The sequence below is a fragment of the Culex quinquefasciatus genome, chromosome 2 (genome assembly GCF_015732765.1).
Source record: "Culex quinquefasciatus strain JHB chromosome 2, VPISU_Cqui_1.0_pri_paternal, whole genome shotgun sequence".
Lineage (NCBI taxonomy): Eukaryota > Metazoa > Arthropoda > Insecta > Diptera > Culicidae > Culex > Culex quinquefasciatus.
Genome location: NC_051862.1, coordinates 206582517 through 206604246, shown reverse-complemented (window position 1 = coordinate 206604246; position 21730 = coordinate 206582517). Strand labels below are relative to the sequence as shown.

At 37.2% G+C, this 21730-nt stretch overlaps 1 protein-coding gene across 1 annotated transcript in view; it reads left to right on the top strand.

Annotated features, from left to right (window-relative positions):
- LOC6054068 overlaps positions 1-21730 on the top strand; it is a 224900-nt gene that overhangs the window by 78577 nt on the left and 124593 nt on the right. The window contains 1 exon segment of the mRNA XM_038254827.1: positions 12242-13113. Coding sequence (XP_038110755.1) covers positions 13027-13113 — 87 coding nt within the window. The 5' untranslated portion in view covers positions 12242-13026.

The following is a 21730-nucleotide window of genomic DNA, read 5'->3' as shown; positions in this document are numbered from 1 at the left end:
TATTGCAATGTAAAGGTTTAAAAACAGGAAAATTGATGTTTTCTAAGTCTCACTCAAACAGCCCACCATTTTTTAATGTCGATATCTCAGCAACTAATGGTCCGATTTTCAATGTTAATATATGAAACATTTGTGAAATTTTCCGATCTTTTCGAAAACATTATTTTCAAAATTTTCAAATCAAGACTAACATTTTAAAAGGGCGTAATATTGAATGTTTGGCCCTTTTGAAATGTTAGTCTTGATTTGAAAATTTTGAAAATAATGTTTTCGAAAAGATCGGAAAATTTCACAAATGTTTCATATTAACATTGAAAATCGGACCATTAGTTGCTGAGATATCGACATTAAAAATGGTGGGCTGTTTGGGTGAGACTTAGAAAACATCAATTTTCCTGTTTTTAAACCTTTGCATTGCAATATCTCAGCAACTAAAGGTCGTATCAACAAAGTCCAAAGAAGCAAAATATGGAGAATTTTCTCAGCTTTTCATAAATATTTTTTCCAAAAGTGTGCAAACATGTGCACTAATTTAAAAAAATGAAAAACTGCCACAATTTTCAAAAAAGTCACCTAAATATGGATTTAACTTGAAAACGGTGCACTTTATCAAAATTTTACTAGAGTACTTTTTGATTGCAAATTTGATTTTACATCGAAAAATTAAGTTGAAAAATTTTTGCGTCCAATATTTCGATGTTTTTTTTTTAATTTGTATTGATTCAAAAAATCATAACTCGGTCAAAGATTTTTTGCCCATTCTGGAAATTTCTGAAAAGTTGGCATTTGATGTCCTCTAAAACATATAAAAAAATAAAAAAAGTGTTTTTTTGCAAATCAAGTTTTAGTGACAAAAAGTTAAGTAAAAAATCACCAAATTTTTTTTTACCGTGTATCATTTTTTTCCAGTGTAGTCCGTATCCATACCTACAACTTTGCCAAAGACACCAAATCGATCAAAAAATTCCTTCAAAAGATACAGATTTTTGAATTTTCATACATCATTTTTGTATGGACAGCTGTCAAATTTGTATGGAAAATTATATGGACAAACTAATGATGCAAAATGGCTTCTTTGGGCATACCGAAGGCACCAAAAAAGTTTCAGTCGGATTAAAAAATACAAAAAAAAATCGAATGACCGAAATCCTAGAGAACTGCTCATTGAATAAAATTTAATTACTGAAATCAATTAAGTGCATAGTATTAACATAAATATCATATTGAAAATAAATCCTGACTGAAAAATCTGCCTATTCTGATGGTTTGTCTTTTATAACACGTTGTTCATGTTATAAATGATATGTTAAAATAACGAAATGAATATATCAAATATTGTAACAAGATAAAGATTTTTTTTTGACTGTTTGCCTCTGTATTTTGATAGCTGTATTTGATTCTGTATTTTATGCATGTCAAAATCTGAATTCCAAAAAAGATGTTTTAATTTGTTTGCTGTCAAAATTTCAATCTTTGCCGAATGGAAATTTGCAATGAAACGAATTTGTGGGAGTTTGCCCGTGTCCAGAAATTGATGGCTCCCAAGGTGAAATTCAGCAAAGGTTGACTGCAACTCAATTAAGATTTTGATGACGATGAAAAGATAATGGCATGTTTACAATTTCTGCAGTCCGTCCCGCACCAAGTATTAAAGTGCAAAAACAACAACAATGAAGCATACAATAAGTCACCTTCGCCAACACTTTCCAAAGCATTTAAAACTTTCCTTCAGCACCGTCGTCTGGTGAATACCAAATCAACCCTCACCTAACCCTACGCTTACAATGCTCGGTAGTCAAACTCCAATTACCATAGACTGCTGCTGCTGGTACCCAGTAGAACCGGAGAGTTGCAGCGCAGCAAAACTTTCTACTGCTGCGGCGAATTTGCATTTCTGATTTACAGCCCCATCTACAATTCATCTCTCCGTTCCTTTCATCAAAATTACACACCGGCTCGCGCCGTGGCGCCAAACAATGGTTGATTAAATGCAGATCACCAGCAGCATCAGCCAGCGCTGCTAGTTGAAGCAGCTAGGTTTAACGAACCGTATTACGTAAAAAAAGGCGCGTGATTTCCAGGTTGTCTGACCGACGCCACCCCAAAATTTCAACAATCGATTGAAGTCTTGGGCGAGATCTTTCCGCGGTAGGGAAGGGTCCATTCTTCACGGATCCGCGCCCGAAAACAAAAGTGATTCATTCCGCTGCAGTAGAGTCCGCTAGGGTTTGATTGTTTGCTAATGTTTTCTAGCCTTCATCATTGCGCCTTCTGCAATTTGGGGGGTCTCATTTGGTTGAACACTTTAGAGCTGAAGAAAGCATCATCGGGGGTGGTTTGTGGAGGAAAGATTAAATCTTTCGATTTAAGGCTTTTTTTGCTTGCGAAATTTCTTGTATATTTTTTTGTTTCGTCTTTTCGGAACATTGGAACAGTGGGTAGTGGGGCGTTGCGTGTAATTAAAGTGTCCGATTGGACACAAGACGTGACGCGGCGTTTGATGGGTTATTATGTCAAGGGGTGCCAACGGTGATGGTCCATGGGGGTGAGATTGATTGAAAGTTCAAAGCAGCGATTGGCTTTTAAAAGTTCTTTATTTTTTTGTCTTTATTGTCTTCGAATCAATGTTCGTTTTTTTTTATTTATCGGAATCATTACAAATTGCACAACACCTTAGCTCAAAATAACAAAAAAAAAAAAACCGAATCATCGAACGACACCGATTGCAATCCATTTCCTGTCACTTTACCGACAAATTTCTCATGACTATTTATCGGAAAAGTACAAGACGAAAAATCCCACCCAAGGCAGTCCAAGGCGCTGTTACATCATCTCCAAAATTCCATTTCCCACCTCATAAAAATCACTTCACAATTTCCACTTTCTTCCTCTCACTACACCCCACAGAGTTGAGGGTAGTTTGCGAAAATAAAACCCCAGCTCGCCTAAACCCTGATGCGAACAGAATTGACCACAAAGATAGTGCCTTTCGCGCGGTGGCCACCTCACTGAGCAGTTTGATAACATCGTTAAAACGAGAAAATCAATGAAACGAAGTTCCAAGTTACTTAATCGCTTCGACCTGGCCAATCACCTGCGGGTGTAAATTGCACGGTTCGCGAAACTCGATTTTTTTTTCTGCGATGAAGTCTCTTGGACGTCTCAATTCCAAACATGGTGCGTCACCTACACCGATCGACCTTTCTTCGAACCTCCGAAATAAAAAGTCGGTGCAAAAAAATTGAACAATTGCATGGGGTGGGAGTTGAGATTGGTGGCCATGCCGGCCGTAATTATTTCGTTCCATTTAATGACAAATTTATGACCTTAAGAGGGGGTACTGCTTCTCGTGGCAACGAATCCCTCCAACAGTGATACGTTGAAGGGGGTTCTCGGTAGGGTATCCCAGAGTTTTTTAAAATCTTTGGTGAGTTCGGAGTCACTGATCTTCAAAAGCTGGATTGGGAGTTGAAATCGTCAAGAAAAGTGACCCGACTTCGCAGCTCTGGTTACAACTTCTGAGCAATTCTCTGAGATTTCCGTCATTCGTTTTTTGTTGTTGTATTTTTAAAACCGGCTGAAACTTTTTTTGTGCCTTCGGTATGCCCAAAGAAGCCATTTTGCATCATTAGTTTGTCCATATAAGTTTCCATACAAATTTGACAGCTGTCCATACAAAAATGATATATGAAAAAATAAAAAATCTGTATCTTTTCAAGGAATTTGTTGATCGATTTGGTGTATTCGGCAAAGTTGTAGGTATGGATAAGAACTACACTGAAAAAATATGATACACTATTTTTATTTTTATTTTTTTATTTTCGATATGTTTTAGGAGCATGAGCATGAGCATGAGCATGAGAGACCACCCATGGTTGTCCTTCTCCGTTGCTGAACAGGACCATAATATCCCATCAACACAACCGGTCACACGCTTCAACGATCAAATGATGTTTCCCTTATCAACAGCATTCATGAATGCGCTGAAAAGATAAAACATCACGATCATCCAAACTAGAGCCGGTGCGAATAGGAAACAGTCGTTGGCCACCAACGGCGCCCGCCATGTCAGTTTGTAGATCTCGAGGGAATGGGACGGGAATGTTAGTTAGCACAGGTTGCTACAAAGGGTGGGTTCTATACGATATCCACACCCCCACGTGTGCCGGAAAACTACTTCTACTTGGGATTTTGTTAGTGGGTAAGGGTAATGGCCAGGATTCAACATAGAGGATGATGATGCGACCCAATAATCAATAAATTTTGTTTAATGGTGTGATGTATTATGCATTCTCAAGGCAAACAGTCGGAGTATGCGGATGAGACTATATTCCCGGTTATTTGGTGTTGAGTTTAGCATAAATGATTAAATCTTAGACAGCCGGCTGTGGAAAGATAAAACGAAATAAAATGCGAAAACGCGAAACCGCCCGGATCGAAATACACACACAATCGGGGGGACAACAGAGACGGAAACGGCAACGAAAATCCTGCGTGATAACCGCGACGCACACCGTTCAAATTCTCCAACGCAACCATTTTTAATTTTCGATATGTTTTAGGGGACATAAAATGCCAACTTTTCAGAAATTTCCATAATGAGCAAAAAATTTTTGACCGAGTTATGATTTTTTAAATCAATACTGATTTTTTCAAAAAATCGAAATATTGGTCGCAAAAAAATTTTCAACTTTATTTTTCAACGTAAATTCGTAAAAACGTAAAAAGTGCACCGTTTTCAAGTTATAGCCATTTTCAGATAACTTTTTTGAAAAAAGTAGCAGTTATTCATTTTTTTTAAAATAAGTGCCCATGTTTGCCCACCTTTGAAAAGCTGAGAAAATTCTCTACATTTTGCATTTTTGAACATTGTTGATACGACCCTAAGTTGCTGAGATATTGCCATGCAAACGTTTAAAAACAGGAAAATTGATTTTTTCCAAGTCTCACTCAAATAACCCACTATTTTCTAATGTCGATATCTTAGCAACTAATGGTCCGATTTACAATGTTAAATTATGAAACATTCGTGAAAATTTTCGATCTTTTCAAAAAAAAATATTTTCAGGAAAATTAAATCAAGACTAACATTTAAAAAGGGCGTAATATTGAATGTTTGGCCCTTTTGAAATGATAATCTTGATTTAATTAAAAAAAACATTGTTTTCGTAAAAATCGTAAAAATTTTACAAATGTTTCGTATTTTAACATTGTAAATCGGACCATTAGTTGCTGAGATATCGATGACAAAATGGTGGGTTGTTTGGGTGGGACTTAGAAAACATTAATTTTCCTGTTTTTTAACATTTGCATGGCAATATCTCAGCAACTAAGAGTCGTATCAACAAAGTTCAATAAAGCAAAATATAGAGAGTTTTCTCAGCTTTTCAAAAATATTTTTTTCAAAAGCAGGCAAACATGTGCACTAATTTTGAACAATAAAAACTGCGACTATTTTCAAAACAGTTACCTAAAAATGGCATTAACTTGAAAACGGTGCACTTTATGAAATTTCACTAAGTACTTTTTGATTGCAAATTTGATTTTACTTCGAAAAATGAAGTTGAAATATTTTTGCAACCGATATTTCCTTTTTTTACAAGTCAGTATTGATTAAAAATATCATAGCTCGGTCAAAGATTTTTTGCACAACCTGGAAATTTCTGAAAAGTTGGCATTTAGGGTCCTCTAAAACATATCAAAAAATGAAAAAAAATAAATAAAATAAAATAGTGTTTTTTTGCAAATCAAGTTTTAGTGACGAAAAGTTAAATTAAAAATTACCATTTTTTTACCGTGTATCATTTTTTCAGTGTAGTAATAATCTACACCTACAACTTTGCCGAAGACACCAAATCGATCAAAAAATTCCTTCAAGAGATACAGATTTTTGCATTTTCATACATCATTTTTGTATTGACAGCTGCGAAATTTGTATGGAAAATTATATGGACAAACTAATGATGCAAAATGGCTTTTTGGGCTTACCGTAGGCACCAAAAAAGTTTTAGTCGGATTAAAAAATACAAAAAAATCGAATGACCGAAATCAGAGAGAATTGCTCAATTCTTCTGTATTGTGCTTCAAATTCTGGGCCACCCTTAAAATTCCACAGTTCCGACTGGCATCGCTGCATCCAGCGTGTAAGCCAACGCGAACCCATGCTTTGTTGCAGAATGCCTTTTTATGGTGCGAAAGTCTCCGTCTTGTGCGCTGGCTTTACAAAGCCAGAAGTTTTGAGGTCATAACTCCGACGACAAAAAACCTTCGCGGCTGAAATGACCTTCCAACGGCGGCAAAACTCAGCGACTAATGTCGGATCTAATTAGCTTTTAATTAGTTAATGCCGACAATGTAAGACCTCCGGATTCAAGTTGGTGTGCAGATTTGGGACAACTTTCACCGCGCTGACCTGCGATCAGCCTATTGATGGTCGTACATTTGAGAATTGTTTTGCACACCACACACCATAGACAGACAACACCTGTCCACAGCATCGATACACTAACTTTCCTAGCACAGGAAACATAACTCCTTGCGAAAGCCGGTAGCAAACCGCAGTATGGCACGCCAACTACTCAGCTAGATCTACAAGGGTGCAGGGTGGCGACTCAAGTATAAAAACATGAAAAATCGTAAAAAAAACCGACAAATCTTTCGTTTTCTTCGAAAAGATGTATGCTCAAAATTAAAAAAAAAATCAATCGGTTTCCACCCTGAAATTGTTACCGGCCAGCAAGACGATCACTTTCAACTGAACGCTGGCACAACAGAGAATCGTATAAAGTAGCTCACGTGTAGAAAACATCGCCCGGTAGAAAGTATCCTCGAATGCGCGCAGAAATTCGAGATGCAAAACTTTCCTCCTGTCGAATCGAACCTCACTGTCGATACGGACACACAGAGAGAAGTCGATAGTCGATGTTATAGGCAAATTGAAGACTGTCTGTCTAGCGGCGAACGAACGGCGCTGTGGCTAAACAACTGCACAGCTCGTAATTTCCCTCCTGCCCCCACCACAAACTCGCCAGTTTAGAGTCCAGTTTTCGGTTTGGATTTCGATTTTCCATCGGTGCTGCTGGGATGCTGGTGGAGTTGTTAAGAAAAAAAAAAACGAGATAGTGACTTTGTGTGCGGAAATTTTGTTCATTTTTCCGCTGGCGGCGATTCCAGTGACATATTTACGCTAGCAATTTAGTGTGGTGAAATACTGCCGGAAAGGATGTATTTTTGTTTTTGGCAAATCCGGATGAGGGAAAATTTGTGAACATTGGTTTGGGATTCTCAGAAAGACAAAGTCAATATTTATATCCTTAATCTACTCAATATATTATTTTTAAATTGGCCTTTGGACTGGTTATTGCATAACTCTTGAAAATGGCCGATAACTGTCATTTTTTCAGCTTTTGGGCAAGAATAAATTTGCATGATTTGTTTCAATTTTTTTTGTGGTTTGTGTACTGTGTTTATCTAACTATGCAATTTCTGTCTTTTGAATTGATTTGTGATTTTGAATTTTTTGCTACTTTCAATAAAGCAAAAGATTTAGTAATTCAGCTGTGTGTAAAAGGCCTTGTTTTTTTTTTTATGAAATTTTATGTAATATTACACCCTGGAATATGTAGCCCATCAGTATATGGGAAACCTACTTGACCGAAATGTCAAGCTCATATATGCGTTGATCCTTTCCATTCTTCATCGGTCTGATGGCCGAGCGGGCTAAGGCGCCAGTCCTTGCTCATGGTGCTGGGTTTGAATCCCGTCGGTTGCAACTTTTTTGTGTTTACAAAAATTGTATATGCTTATGCAGTGTTTAATACATATTAAGTGTCATTTTGCACAAAGGTTATGAATGCGGTTTTACGATCGGATTTTGTGTTGTGTACCTCCAATTCATAATCTTGTGATACTCAATTCATTTTTTTTTTACAATTTTCACCTCATCGAAAAAAAAAAAACTCAAAACATCAGCTGAACCTTTTTGTCTTATCAATTGATTGCTCTGCGGAAGCACATTTTACAGCAATTACATCTCTTTCGGTCATTTGGCCATGCTCCACGGTCCATGTGTCCATGAGCTGTCATCGCGGTGCCAAGAAGCCGCCACCCATCATGGAATCCGATAATGGCATATAATGATGGTAATTTTCTCATATAGAGAAATTTTATGAACCGCATCAGTATTGTTTTATGATTTATTAGCCTTTTTCTGTGCTCAACTCACTCCAACTCACTACACAGCTTTCTCAAGAACTCGCGCCAAGTAAGGAACTGCAAAAGTTTAAAACCACTCATTGAATGCTTAAGGGGGGCGACGCCAACAATAACTGACGGAACCCCGAGAACAGTTTGGTTCAGTGACCTAGACGCATTACTCAGCTGATGGACGAGCTTTTGCGATGAGCCATTTCGCGGTCGGGAGTTCTCTGAACTGGGACATTGAACCGCCGATGGGTCGGAATTCTTTGCAGTTATTGCTTTCTAATAAGCTGTATCTGGACACACGTTTTCCCGGCGGTTCCGACAAGTCATGTGTGTTCAGCCCTCGAACAGCCATCGTAGCAGCTGTTCCGGACAACAGAGTAATTCAATTAAGCAAGAATTTCGATTATTTTCTATCGTCCATCATCTTGCCCGTCCGTCGTGTAGGTCGTCTCAAGCGAACCCAAGCAAGTAATTTTATTGTTTTTAAATTCCTAGCCCCGTTCTCCGGTTCCGTTCTACTGCGTGTACGACGACGATACGGTGCCGCGTTGACAGCTCGATAAAGACACTTTTATTGCACTCCATGCGTCACAAGATCCAATTCAGCTCTAATGTGTTCCTACACGAAACCATTCAAGTGGAAGAAACATCCATTTCTAAGCATCGTAACACTGCATGGTACAGCTAGAGAGTTCTTCAACTTCTTCAACGCCCCAAAAATACACGTTTAATTCTTCCTCCACAAATTAGATCCGCACATCGCATCAAACTATCCGGTGCTGGGTCGATGATCTCGCAATGTTTCACTCTTCGCATAGCGCAATGTTTCGGAGTGTGTTGGAGCAAAAATTTAAAATTATAAATCCCTTCAACGCGTTCTCGGCTTGGCAAATCTTCGCTTCTAATCCCCGCAACCAGCCAAACTGGAGCTGGTGCCAAGCTCAACTTTCGGGGCGAATTATAGCCGCAGCATTCCGAAAGATTTTATCCTCTTCGAGCAATTTATGGGCTCGCCGGTCCGGTTGTCGTTTCGTTTTCCGGTGCGACGCGCCCGGAGGTTGATCCGGAGGGGTTCTGGGCGGTAACATTGAAAATGAAAATGTTGAGTAATTTAATTTTATTCTAAATAAAATCTCAACTTCAAGTTTTAAACCTTTTTAACTTTGATTCAAGTAACGATTAACATTTTAAGTATTGATTGATTTTTTTATTTAAAATACGTTGAATTTCTTTTATATTTCACAAAAAAATTCTCGGAAGTTGCAAATTAAAATTTTTTTTTTTGGCATTTCATCATTTTTTTAATTTTTTTTTAAATCTTGTCAATCATGTCAAAACAAATATTTACTAAAAATGTAGAATGTAAAAATCGGTTTTCAGAAAGCAATTTATTTAATTTTATCTCAATTTAGACTGAAAAAGTGACGCTACACCAAAAAAGTGGTAAAATTACATGTTTTCAGATGTAAAATTACACTTTTTTTTCTGTCTTAAAATTTGTACCCTCTCCCAGATGTAATATTACCATTTTTTACTGTGTAGTCAAATTTAAAGAACTATTCCACAACTCCGACCCTTCTTCGATTTCCGTGAAACTTTGCTCTAAGATTTGATTTTGGTCCCTGAACACGAAGCCGAAGTCCCTTTTTAGATATATGGTAGCGGTGGGGGATACGACACCTTTCATTTTTCAGGAATTTTACTTTACATTGATTTTTAGCTTAAAACCGTGAAGGAGATAGAAATTTTGTGTTTAAGGGAATTTTATGGAGTACCGCCATCAGGGGGGACATTGAGTCTGGGGGGTTAGATTGGGTCATACAAAAATGCTGAAATTTGTATGTCCCAATCTCGCCTCCCAGACCCAAAGTCACTCCTGATGATACTCAAAATAAAAAAAAAACGTATTTTTCATCAAAAAAGTAAAAAAAAAAATAGTTTAAAAATCGCTGCCATTTTCCGTCATTCAACTGGCAAAATTTGAGAAACATGTTATTTTATGGGAAATTTAATGTATTTTTCGATCTGCAATAAAAAAAAATACACACAAGTTATCATGCAAAGTTACAAAAAAAAATCACGTACCGTCATCTGGGGTGACATCGAGTCTGAGGGTAACTATTTTTCGATGAATGGTTCATACAAATTTCATTGATTTTTTTTTTGTAATTTTGTAGGGCTACTTTTAAGAGTGTATCCATTCGCTCTCGCAAGGAGATGGTTATCTTAGCGGGTTGCAGACTAGATTTCGTCATGTATATGTGATAATTCTCTAGCCCAGGTTTAGGGCGTCCAATTTTCCCGGGTTTTGAATTTCCCGGGAAACGGGAAAAATATTTTCAAAATCCCGGGAATTCCCGGGATCCCGGGAAAATTTTAAAACAGTATTAAAATCTATGTTTTCATTAAATTTGCATGTTTTTCAAGCTTAAAATCATAGAATTAGCTCAATACTATTCATTGGTGGTAATCTACACTTCAACCTAAAAAAGGATAGCAGTTTTTAGATAGCTTGAAAGATTATTTTTGTTCTTTGTTGAGCTTTGGTTTGTTATTTTGTATCTTATCCAATGTGATTCAAATTAAATAAATATCTTATAAATACATTTTTTTTACTTGTCATGACTAGAAAAGCCTCTTTTTAAATGTCTAAAATAACAAATAAAAAGACAACAAATAAAATTATAACAGTTAAATTTTGGATAAGTTTAGACAGGCATGTTGTATATAAAAAATATTAATCAAGTTGTCTGAAGGTCATTACCGCCAAATAGGGGAAAATCGAGACTACAGTCTAATTAGGTACAGGAAATTTTAGAGCAGTTCATTTATAGATCGTTGTACTAATTGTTTTGCTCTGTTCCTGTTTTAACCGAAATCAATCAAAATAATTGAAACATTATGCAAAAACAATGACTAAAACAGCTGTCTTAATTCGATACATTTGTCTTGATTTGCCAAAAATGTTTCATGAAAAATAATTTAAAATGATATTATTTATTAAATGTAAAATCATAAATATAACTAGTATTTCCAAAAATATATAAAATTTGATAAAAAATATTTAGATCGCTAGCCAATTTACGGATCGGTATTTTGTTTTACAAGTTTGCTTCATAAGTCAAATTAATGCTGATACCTTGTTTGGATAAGTCCTATAAACATATGAAAACATAAAAGCTTGTAAATAATTTAAAATGATATTATTTATTAAATGTAAAATCATAAATATAACTAGTATTTCCAAAAATATATAAAATTTGATAAAAAATATTTAGATCGCTAGCCAATTTACGGATCGGTATTTTGTTTTACAAGTTTGCTTCATAAGTCAAATTAATGTTGATACCTTGTTTGGATAAGTCCTATAAACATATGAAAACATAAAAGCTTGTAGGACCTCCTCAAAAAAAAAAAAAAAACTCCTGAAAATATGCTTAATATTTATTTTTTTATCGTTGTTCATCTATTTCAACAACAAAACCTTAATTTACAGAGAAATTTTTTATATTTTTTCCAATTTCGGGAATTCTCGGGACAAAATACAAAAAATCCCGGGATTGGGGAATTCCCGGTTTTGGAAAAATCCCAGGAATTTTGTCCCGGGAATTCCCGGGATGGACGCACTACCAAGGTTGCTTAGAAATTGATTATTCTTCCACACCAAACGTTCAAAGGGTCATTCTTTTGCAAAAAATTCCTGAACTTTCAGAAAATTGTGTTTTAAATTAAATAAATGGCCTACTACATCTCATAGAGAAGTCATCTTCTCGTATTTGCTTAGGACAGCTCTTCGATTCGCCGGTAGTGTTTCTTTCCCACCGATCCTAACCAAATACTCGTCATCTGCCCTATAAACAGACCCAAATTTCATCATCTCGACCACTTTCGGGTCCAACCTCCTTACCCTTAGGGCACTCTTCGAACCGGAAATTAACAGTCTATTAGCAATAAACTATAAATATCGATTTACGACCCAAAACCACACTCACAACATTGAATCACATCTCCCTTTTTTTTCTTCCTCTCATTTCAGAAGCTAGATCAACAATCCAGTGACAACAGCTACAACTAGTTTGCTGAGAAGCAAAACCTGATCCGCGACTCGTCCGATTGACTCAAGCTCTGATAGCAGTCCAGCTCGGAACGGCATCTGCAACGGTTCGTCAGGTGTCAACCCCTCCTGATCAGCGCCATCTGTTGCGTAACGAGTCAAGCGCGCGCGCGCTCCCGCCCGGTTGACAAATGGCCAACATTTGGGAAAGGTGACAGCTCTTGTCCCCCTTTTTACGTTGTGTCCAGAGTCTGCAAGTGACTAAAAATGGCAATTTGAGGAAAAAAAAGTTTGTGCGAATTTTAGTTCCGTTGCAAACCCTTAACAGGGAGAATGGATCAATTAGCCATAATGGCGCCCCCATGAGAAGCCATTAGTGTGTGTGTGCGATACTTGAAATTCAAATTTTCACCACCTCAAGCCACAAAACTTTGAGAAGAGGTCGAAGCGGTGTCCCGCGCGCGCAAAACAACACGCGATAAAAAAGCCGGTGGAATAAATTAGCGGAAAAAAATATTAATCCACTTTGAGCGTTTCGCTTTTTTTCTTTCCTCTCTGCAGTGGTGTAGGAGTGTGTGCGAGTTTAGCCTCTCCAGAGAAGCAAAAAAAAGTTTAAGCCTGTGTTAGTGTGCCAATGTGAGCTCTCTCGGAGAGAGCGAGAGAGCGAGCGCGCGAAACGAAACGAGTGGTGAATTTGGCGCACAAGAAAACCGTTGAGTGGTGGTGAATAAGTTCGGCGGTAAGCCGGTTACACAGAGTTCATCGCGATGAATCCGTACGGTGGAGGTGAACACAACGTCATCCGGGCGCCATCTCTGAAGCGCGGAAAGAACGACGAGGGACTTAACAATCGGGTAAGTTGAACGGGGGGTTTGCGTCTTGGCTGAATGTGGTGAAAAGCACGCGAGAGGGGACTTAACTTGCGCTTTAACTTGATTCCGTTTTGTGGGGAGGAAAAGTGGAAACTAAGCCAAAAAACTTTTTAAATTGTGAGTTATTAAGCTTGGAACCGGAATGATTTATTCCTTTGTGATCGTGCCAGAAAGTTTTCTGCAACGTGATACTGGAGCATCTCGCTGACTAATGGGAGAAGTTTGCTTCCAATTATCTACTGATTATTACGTTCTCTACTCTGTTGGGGCTCAGCTCGAACTTTGGCTGGAGATAAAAGTTAAATTTAATTAAATTTAGCCGAGTTTCAATTGCTCTGGCAGTAAGGTAGACTGGCTCGAAGTCGATTTCCAACACCCTCTTTGGTATGTGAATGTGCAGATACCATATGGAAATTCACCTTCTAAAACGTTCTCCGATTTCGATGAATAAATAAAGCCAGTGCCGCCTCCGGCGGTAAAAGCTTCAGTCAGTTGGGAGGGAAAGGGTAGGAAGTGTGGGATGCAAATGATAGTGAATGAAATAACGAAGAGTATTAATGTTTAATGTGGTGCGGTGAGGCTTAGTGCGATATGCATGCATGGAAAGTGCGATTTTGTTCTTTAAGTAAAAGCAAAAACGACCTTTTAACAAGATTTTTCAATTAAATGACAAATTTTGCGTTCATGAATTAAAATGTTTTTTGAATTAAAAAATTGGATACATGTTTCAAGAAATTTCGTACCGTATTCGGCTCAAGCGGAATACCTTGAAGACCATTCTTAAGTCACGGCGCTCTGGGAGAATTCTAAAATACTTGGCATCTTATTTTTTTATAAAAAAAAGCGAATTCTATTTTTTATTTTTCCAGTTTATATAAAATTTATTTATATTTTTTTTAATTTATACTTAAAAAAACTGTTTGAAATGTTTAACATTTTAGCAATCATTTGAAATCAATTTAAAATGCATTCCAGTGAGCTTAGAATCATTTCTGACATGTTTGAGTTTATTCAAAAATGTTTTTTTTTTTAATTTTCGGTGTAGGGGAAATATACCCTTTCTAATCAAACACCTATCTTCGTCATATGGAGAGTATGATCCACGATTAAAGCTCCAAAAATACTATTTAGGCTATAAACTTACCAGCAACAGCACCGCCTCGAGTAAGCATGCAAATTTATGCCATTTACTGGCCAAAAAGATCAAATTTAATGCACTTTTAATCATAATTTCTATTTTGCGAGACCATTTCTCATCATTTTGGTGGCACACACATCCACACGCAAGATCAGAGGTTAACTGCTTAACGAAACTCGCCATCAATATCTTTTCACTTGCGCTAACGATTTCAAAGCGTTTAAGATATAAAATTGATTCCAACTACCGGCAACATGTTCTTTTGTACATTAGTTAGTCACTCACTTGAAAAATAATCCCGAAAAATGTAAATAATTAGCAAGTACCATAAAAAAAACAAACGCGCTAAGTCTTTTGACGTTTCAATTTTGACCACCCATTCCAATCGAAGGCTGAAGAAAATCGAGAGAGAAGAGAAGGCAAATAAAGAACAAAGGGTGGCCACCAACACCACCAGCAGCGCTTGTGGTGTTGCCAGGAAACTTTTTCTATAAATGCTATTTTTGGTGAGTGTTCGCCTTAAATTTCATCAATTTTGGCAGCACTAAGCAGACCCAAAAGAGCGCTGGAAGAAAAAAAGAACTAAGCTGAAAATAGAAAAATGGGCGTGGCCCAATGCACTCGACTGATTAGAATGCGTTTTTGATTTTTTTTTAAATGCTTGTAAAAGGAATAGCATAATTTTTAATAAAAGTGAAAATAAACAGAAATGTTCACAAAAAGTTGCTCTACTCGTTGGTGTACTTGGTATGAGTGAATTTCAAGGAACAATCCAAATTATCCAGCATCATTCAAACACGACCGCTTATTAGGCTTAAAATGGGCATATTTCCCCTACAATATTGTACCACAAAAAGTTTTTGTTTTTCGCTAAAATTTTTGTTTTCGTCAAATCTTAAGAGCGAGTCCACGAGCAAAGCATTCCCATCTCGCATCGACCCCACTAATCTGCCTGAAATTTTCAGGGGTTGTTTGTATAAAACTAGCATCTGGCCAAAAAATATGAGCACTCTAGGTCAACGGGAAGTAGAGCAAATCGGGACACAAAGTTCAAAAACGTCAAAAATATCAAAAAGGCTGTAAAAATTCAATTGAATTAAAAAATTCAAAATGCATCTGAAATGGCTTAAAAATGCAACAAAATGCAATTGGTTAAATCTAAAGGGGGCATTTTAGTAAAAAAATAGTACAATTTTAAAACTCAAATAAAAAAGTGTTCCATCCAGATATCAACTCGGTTTGACCTGCAACTTGTAGGGAACATCTGGGACTATTATCTGAGATTGAGCACGCTTTGGGTAAGGCAGTTTAACACATAAAATAGACACTTTTTCTTTTAGTGATCTTTTTGGTTGTAAATTTTTGCTCATATTTTGGCTAGATGCTAGTTTTATATAGTACAAATAACCCCTGAAAATTTCAGGCAGATTGTTGGACAGTTGGAATTCGGAGATTAAATGCAACAATTATTTTGTGATTGAAATTAACACAACGTCCTTTATTTAGTAGGGCCAATACAATAACTGTATACATTTCTCAGGTGAAGAACCTTTACAATCTCATGTGCAAAACACTCTTCCCAAAGTAGTGAACCACATTCTCCACCAAATACACACATAAGCTAACCGCGCTCCCAAAGCCCAAAATAACCCACGCCGGCACCACGTCCGCAAACATCAAAATCTCCGCATCCGGATTGACACCTGCCCCCGCCGCAACCCGTCCCCTCTTCAGCGCCCCGCCGGTCATGTTCTGGGCCAGCTGTTGCCGCCACAGGCCCAGCACTCCGGCTTCAAAGAGTGCCCTCTGGATGTGGTGAAACGTCGGTTGTAGAACGCTTCTCATCGGGACTATGTAGAACGCCGTGTTCATGCCGAACGTCTCGCGGAGTATTTTGTACCGGGGTTGGTCGGCTTTCAAGTCCCAATTATCGATTCGCTGCAGCAGCCAGGACGCCAGGACGCTGTTCATTTGGTACGCGTTGGTTCCGTCCAGACGGTCTTCGTTTGGATCGGTGGGTTTCTTGTAGATGTAGTTGAGGTTTAAGGAGTAGCTCGCAAATTGTTGAGTTTCGCCGGTTTTGACTCCTAGGCCACTGTCGGTTAGTTCCTGAAGGGTATTGATACCCTCCACAAGAGGTCGACTGGCCATCATTGATGTTATCCTCGTTTCATATGAGTTTGAAAGGAACGCGAAAAATATGATAAGGCAAACCAGGACGATTTTTTCTCTTGAACCAGCTTTGTGAACGCCGAACCGTTCGAATCCACAAATCGGTAGAAATATGATGTCATTTTTGAACTTTTTGAACAGAATTAACGAAGTTACTTTGAGCAGAGTCAGAGCACAGAAAAGCGTTATCCACAAGTCGGTATCGAAAGGATGTAGAAATAGCTCAACGATGGTCATCGGTCTTCCGGCTGGAACGAGAAACGCATCATCGGATGGGAACGCTACATTGATGTAAAAATCAATGTACATATCGCTTAGCGTAGGCTCGGTGAAGATATCGTAAGTTGCGTTCAACGTAAAGGCCATTTGCGAAACGCAATCGTGCAATCCTTGGCTTAATCCCGGACAGTCCAGCGTTACATGGCGGGGAGTTCCGTTTAAATGTTTTGCAATTTCAAACACCAAATTGACCTCGTACCCGTAGCAGTACTTTGGTGGATCACATGCATTGGCAAAACTTTTCTTAGCCGTATTGAACCGAATCTCGTGACCGTGTAATTCGCGTACTCTACCGATGAAGGCTTCTTTGAGTGGGAAATGTTGCTGTAATTTTGCGAATTTTCGGCAGGTTGGGCCATTGTACATGAGTTCTCCAGAATCGGACAGAAGGTAAATTACATTCCACTGTTTAATCATGGATTGCAACCTTAAGAGTCGGCTTCCATACCAATCCCACTCAATGTTACGTAGCAAAAACATGATTCTGGTTTCACTACGAAGTGCACTTAGTAGATATCCGTATTTTCCAAGAGTTGGTTCGCCCCCCTGCACCGTTTCCATACAAATGATAACAAACGACGGATAGCGTATCGAAGGGTCACTCGAGCTCCAGTCAAAGTTGGTGTCGATGACAGTTCGTGTAATGGGTTCATTTTGCAGCAAATCGTACACTTTCTGTAGGATCTCGTTATGATATCCGTTGGCGAAGTAGTAAATCCAGATGTGAAAAATCCCAGACTGTTCCGCGGCCAACTGTTTCACCAGAGAGACGGTGTAGCTGATGGATAGTTGATTGTTTGGTGATGATTGAGATACGCAGTAGAACGTAACAAGTATTTGTACTAGACGACTGAACAGGACCATTGTTGGACTTGTATTGATTCATGGCGTTCGCTGAATAAAATAATGCACTTTCAGCTCACTATCAATGTTTTAATCGTATTGGTTGTCAAGGTCTATCGCGATAGGGGTTACCTTGTGGAAATTTTACATATATTTGTTTCGATTTCTTTTTAAAAGTATGAATTTCACATTTTTTCTAAAACCAATATTTTTTAATGAATTTGACTCCAACTTCCACCAAACAAACCCCAACGCTGGTGATACTTCCAATTCCAAGCAAATACAGCACAGGGACAATGTCATACAGTCGTAGTACGTTCTCATCCAGATCAGAAGCTTCAGCCACATCTACCAGTCCTATGCTCAGAACTCCTCTGGTCATATTTGTGGCTAGCTCCTTTCTCCATACGCCCAGAATGCGTTTCTTGCCGACAGCACTTAGAACCCGGTGTTTGTTCCGAAACATTCTTGAAGCATTTTGTACCGAGATCGAGCGATTTTAAAGTCCAAGCTATTGCCCCGTTGTAGAATCCAGGCAGCAAACTGATCGGACAATCGGCATTGATTGCATCAAGACGGTTGGTGGAGTAACTGAGATGCAATGAATTCTCCATGAACTGTAAGGCTTCCGTAGCTACTACATCAGGCCTGCCTGACGTCCGGCCCGCGACGCCTTTTTAAAACAGTTCTATGACCGGCCCTTTATATAATATTTAATAAATAAACTGAGTGTCTAAATTAAAAACAACTAGAGGTCATATTTCCACATACTACACGGAGAAAAAAGAGTTCCTAAAATCGTGAACAAGCGTTTTTCAAAATCGTACCATGGGATTTGAACACTTTGTTCGAGGTTCCCATTTTCATGAACATTTGTTCATGATTTTGGGAACTCTTTTTTCTCCGTGTAGAGGTGGGCAAAAAAGCCGGTTCACTAAAAAGAGAGCCGGTTCACTAAAAAGAGCGAACGAATCGTGGCTCACAAAAAAAGAACCGCGGTTCTTTTTTAAGCTTCAGTCTTTTGAAAGAACCGTTTCAATATGGCATGATTTTTGTTATAAATACAATTTATTGAATTTCAAAAAAAAAAAAGAAGTATTAAATTTGTTTTTGAGAATTGAAAATGCAATGTCAAAAATTTCAATGCTTATTAAAATTTATACCAAAAGTAAATGATTTTCTAAACAAAATGGAATAAACTTTTCATTGTAAAACTGAGTGTACATTAAAGTAATACCGGAATACAAATTTGAGCATTTCAAATAGCATAATTTGTCAAATATTACCAAAAATCTACTGAATATTTGAGAGATTTTGGAAAAAAATAATCATTTTGTGCGATTAGCGTTTATAGAATTTATCTATTAAATCAGAATGTAGGGAAGAGTTCATAGAATATTTTTTGCAAATAAAATATCAGCATTAGTTTAATTCTTGCAGAAATAAATGCAATTTTAAAATGAAAAGCAATTTTTTCAGCATCCTTGGATGCCAATCAATTACTCGAATGTTCAGTTTTGAGTAGAAATCTTGACATAGAGACCACCAAGACCAATGGTTTTCAAGGGCATCATCTCGTTTTCAGTTTTATTTTTTATCAAATATGGCCGTTACAAATATTTTTCAAAGTTTATGTCACCCCTCCCCTTCAAAATAGGACCGCAAAATCAGGGGTTTTTTTTTCAAAAAACTATCAAATTTCAATGGAAATAGAAGTCTTATCAACTGAAAACAAGAGTTTACTTTTTGGCTTAAAAAAAGTTCATCATACTTCGATATTTTGAAAACTAATGAATGCAACTGGGGACGTGTATTATTTTTTTTTTGCGATTTGGTCAGAACTCAGTGACATAAACTTCAAAAAATATTTGGTACGGCCTAATTTATAGAAGTCCAATGTGAAATAACTTACAAAATCACAAGATTTTTGAAAAAACCCTTTTCATCCAAATTTTGAAAAAGAGCGAAAGAGCCGTTCAAAAGAGCGGCTCTTTTTAAAGAGCGAACGAAAATGAGCGGCTCCTAAAAAAGAGCGGTTTTGCCCACCTCTACCACATACTATACAAAATTTAATTAGAAACATTTTGTTTATTCTTTATTTGCTTTGCCATAAATTGTTGCTATTTCAAATGTATGTTTTTTAGTACAACTTTGCAGTTGTAGATTTGGTTAAATTGTAGATTTGTTTAAAAAAATCTTAAAAAGCAAATTAGTCATACTGAAATTAATTATCATAGCAGAAAAATTTAAAAGAAAATTGAAATATTAAAAATTTATTTTTTTTTAAATATTTATTGAAAATAAAAATATTTTTGAGGGTTATCTTTATTATTTTTTTTAAGAATCAGGATAAACTAATCTTATTTGCAACACTAGTTTATTTATTGCTATAATTTTAAAGCATCTTATACAAATTATGTAGGCCGTTGCAAATATTTTTTGAAGTTTATGTCCCTCGACTCTGACCAAACTCGAGGGAGGGGGGGGGGGGGGGACATAGTGTTTAAAAATGCATTTTACACCTGCCCAGTTGTTTTGCGATCATTAGTTTCCAAAATACCTAAGTATTGACGAAAATTATTGTTTTTGCAAAAAAAAGTTTTTGCGGTGCTGTACATTGGAATTCCATAAAAAATCAAAATACTTTTAATCCAGCCCAAACATGCTAAATATGATTATAAATGCATAAAAATGCGTTTTTGATTGTTTTACGTTAACTTGTATGAATAAATGCTCTGGCTTGTGATGAGCAACTGCCTTGAAATTGGAAGAGTACTTTAGTTTGCACCGTTTGTATTTTTTTTATTTTGCAAAAAAATATCTTCAACCTATCACCCCAGTTTTGGTATTTATTCTGTCAAAGTTTTTGTGACACTTTTTGGACATTTTCTGCAAAAATCTGTGGTAAAGAAATAATTTTAATCCATAACCTAAATCTAATCTAATCTCAATTAGATATATGTCCCTATATTGGGCCTAGTGCCTATATTGGGTCTACCAAACATTTTCACACAATTTCGGCATTTCACTAAATCTGCCAGAAATCTGCTGCTCGCCATATTTTTTTTTTATTTTGATGGGCAAGAATTATTCACTTTTTCCTATCAAACTAGAAATAATGAAATAAATATATCACACTTCACTTTTTTCTTTGCAAAATTGCTAGTTGCCCATTAGGTCCAAAAATTTCACCACTTTTGCTTACCGCTTTTTGACATTCAGCGTCACGGCTTTCATTGCTCGGCACACGGAAGAGGGCCTTTCGACCAATCAGAAGGTGGGTCGAAAATAGGTACATTGATGGTCGGATCCTAGGAGCATCAATATATCCAAAATGGAGATATTTCTTTTTAATTTTTGAGGCTTATACAGCGACATTGCCTATAGCAGCCTTTGCGAACACATTAAATCAAAAGTGTGTTCTGCTAAGTAGGCCCAAAATAGGGGCAAACATCCGATTTTCGACTATTTTTTGTTGTGTATGATTAGAGTTGTTAATGCGATTTTAGTAAACCGCGGTAAATTTTCGTGAAATAATTCGATCTGTCAAAAATCCACCAAAGCATCTACCACATTGATCACACAAAAAACTGTGGAAGAAAAGTACCCATCGCAGCTTACCGCGATCAATTTTTAACAGTTCGACGCCAACGGATTATTTTAAGAAAATCTACCGCGGTTAGCCAAAATTACATTAACAATAATATTCGATTTTTAATGTTTTCATTAAATTTTAATTTCACAATCAAAACTATTTTGGTTTCCAGATTTCTCTTATTTCGGGTGCCATAATTACCCTTGTCAGCGCCACAACCGCACCCGGCTAGGGTTGCTCTGGTGCCCAGTTACACTCTCCTTTTTGGTTGACTGGTGGCTGGCTCAGTGCCCATTCCAATACCATATTTTGCCAGTCGTTGCTGAACCCAAACCCAAACTCGCAAACTCGTCGCGTGTTGCTTCATCGAGTTGGACTGCCGAGCCTCACGATATTTTGTATGGTTTTCCATTCAGGAACAATACAGATTCGTTAGTTTGACATTTTGAAAGGATTTTAGAACAATTTTGTGCTAATTACTGGATTTTAGTACAGTTTTAGTACAACTTGTACCAAACTTTTTTTTAATCCAACTTGTTTTCCGGATAATCAAATCCCCACTGTATTTCCAC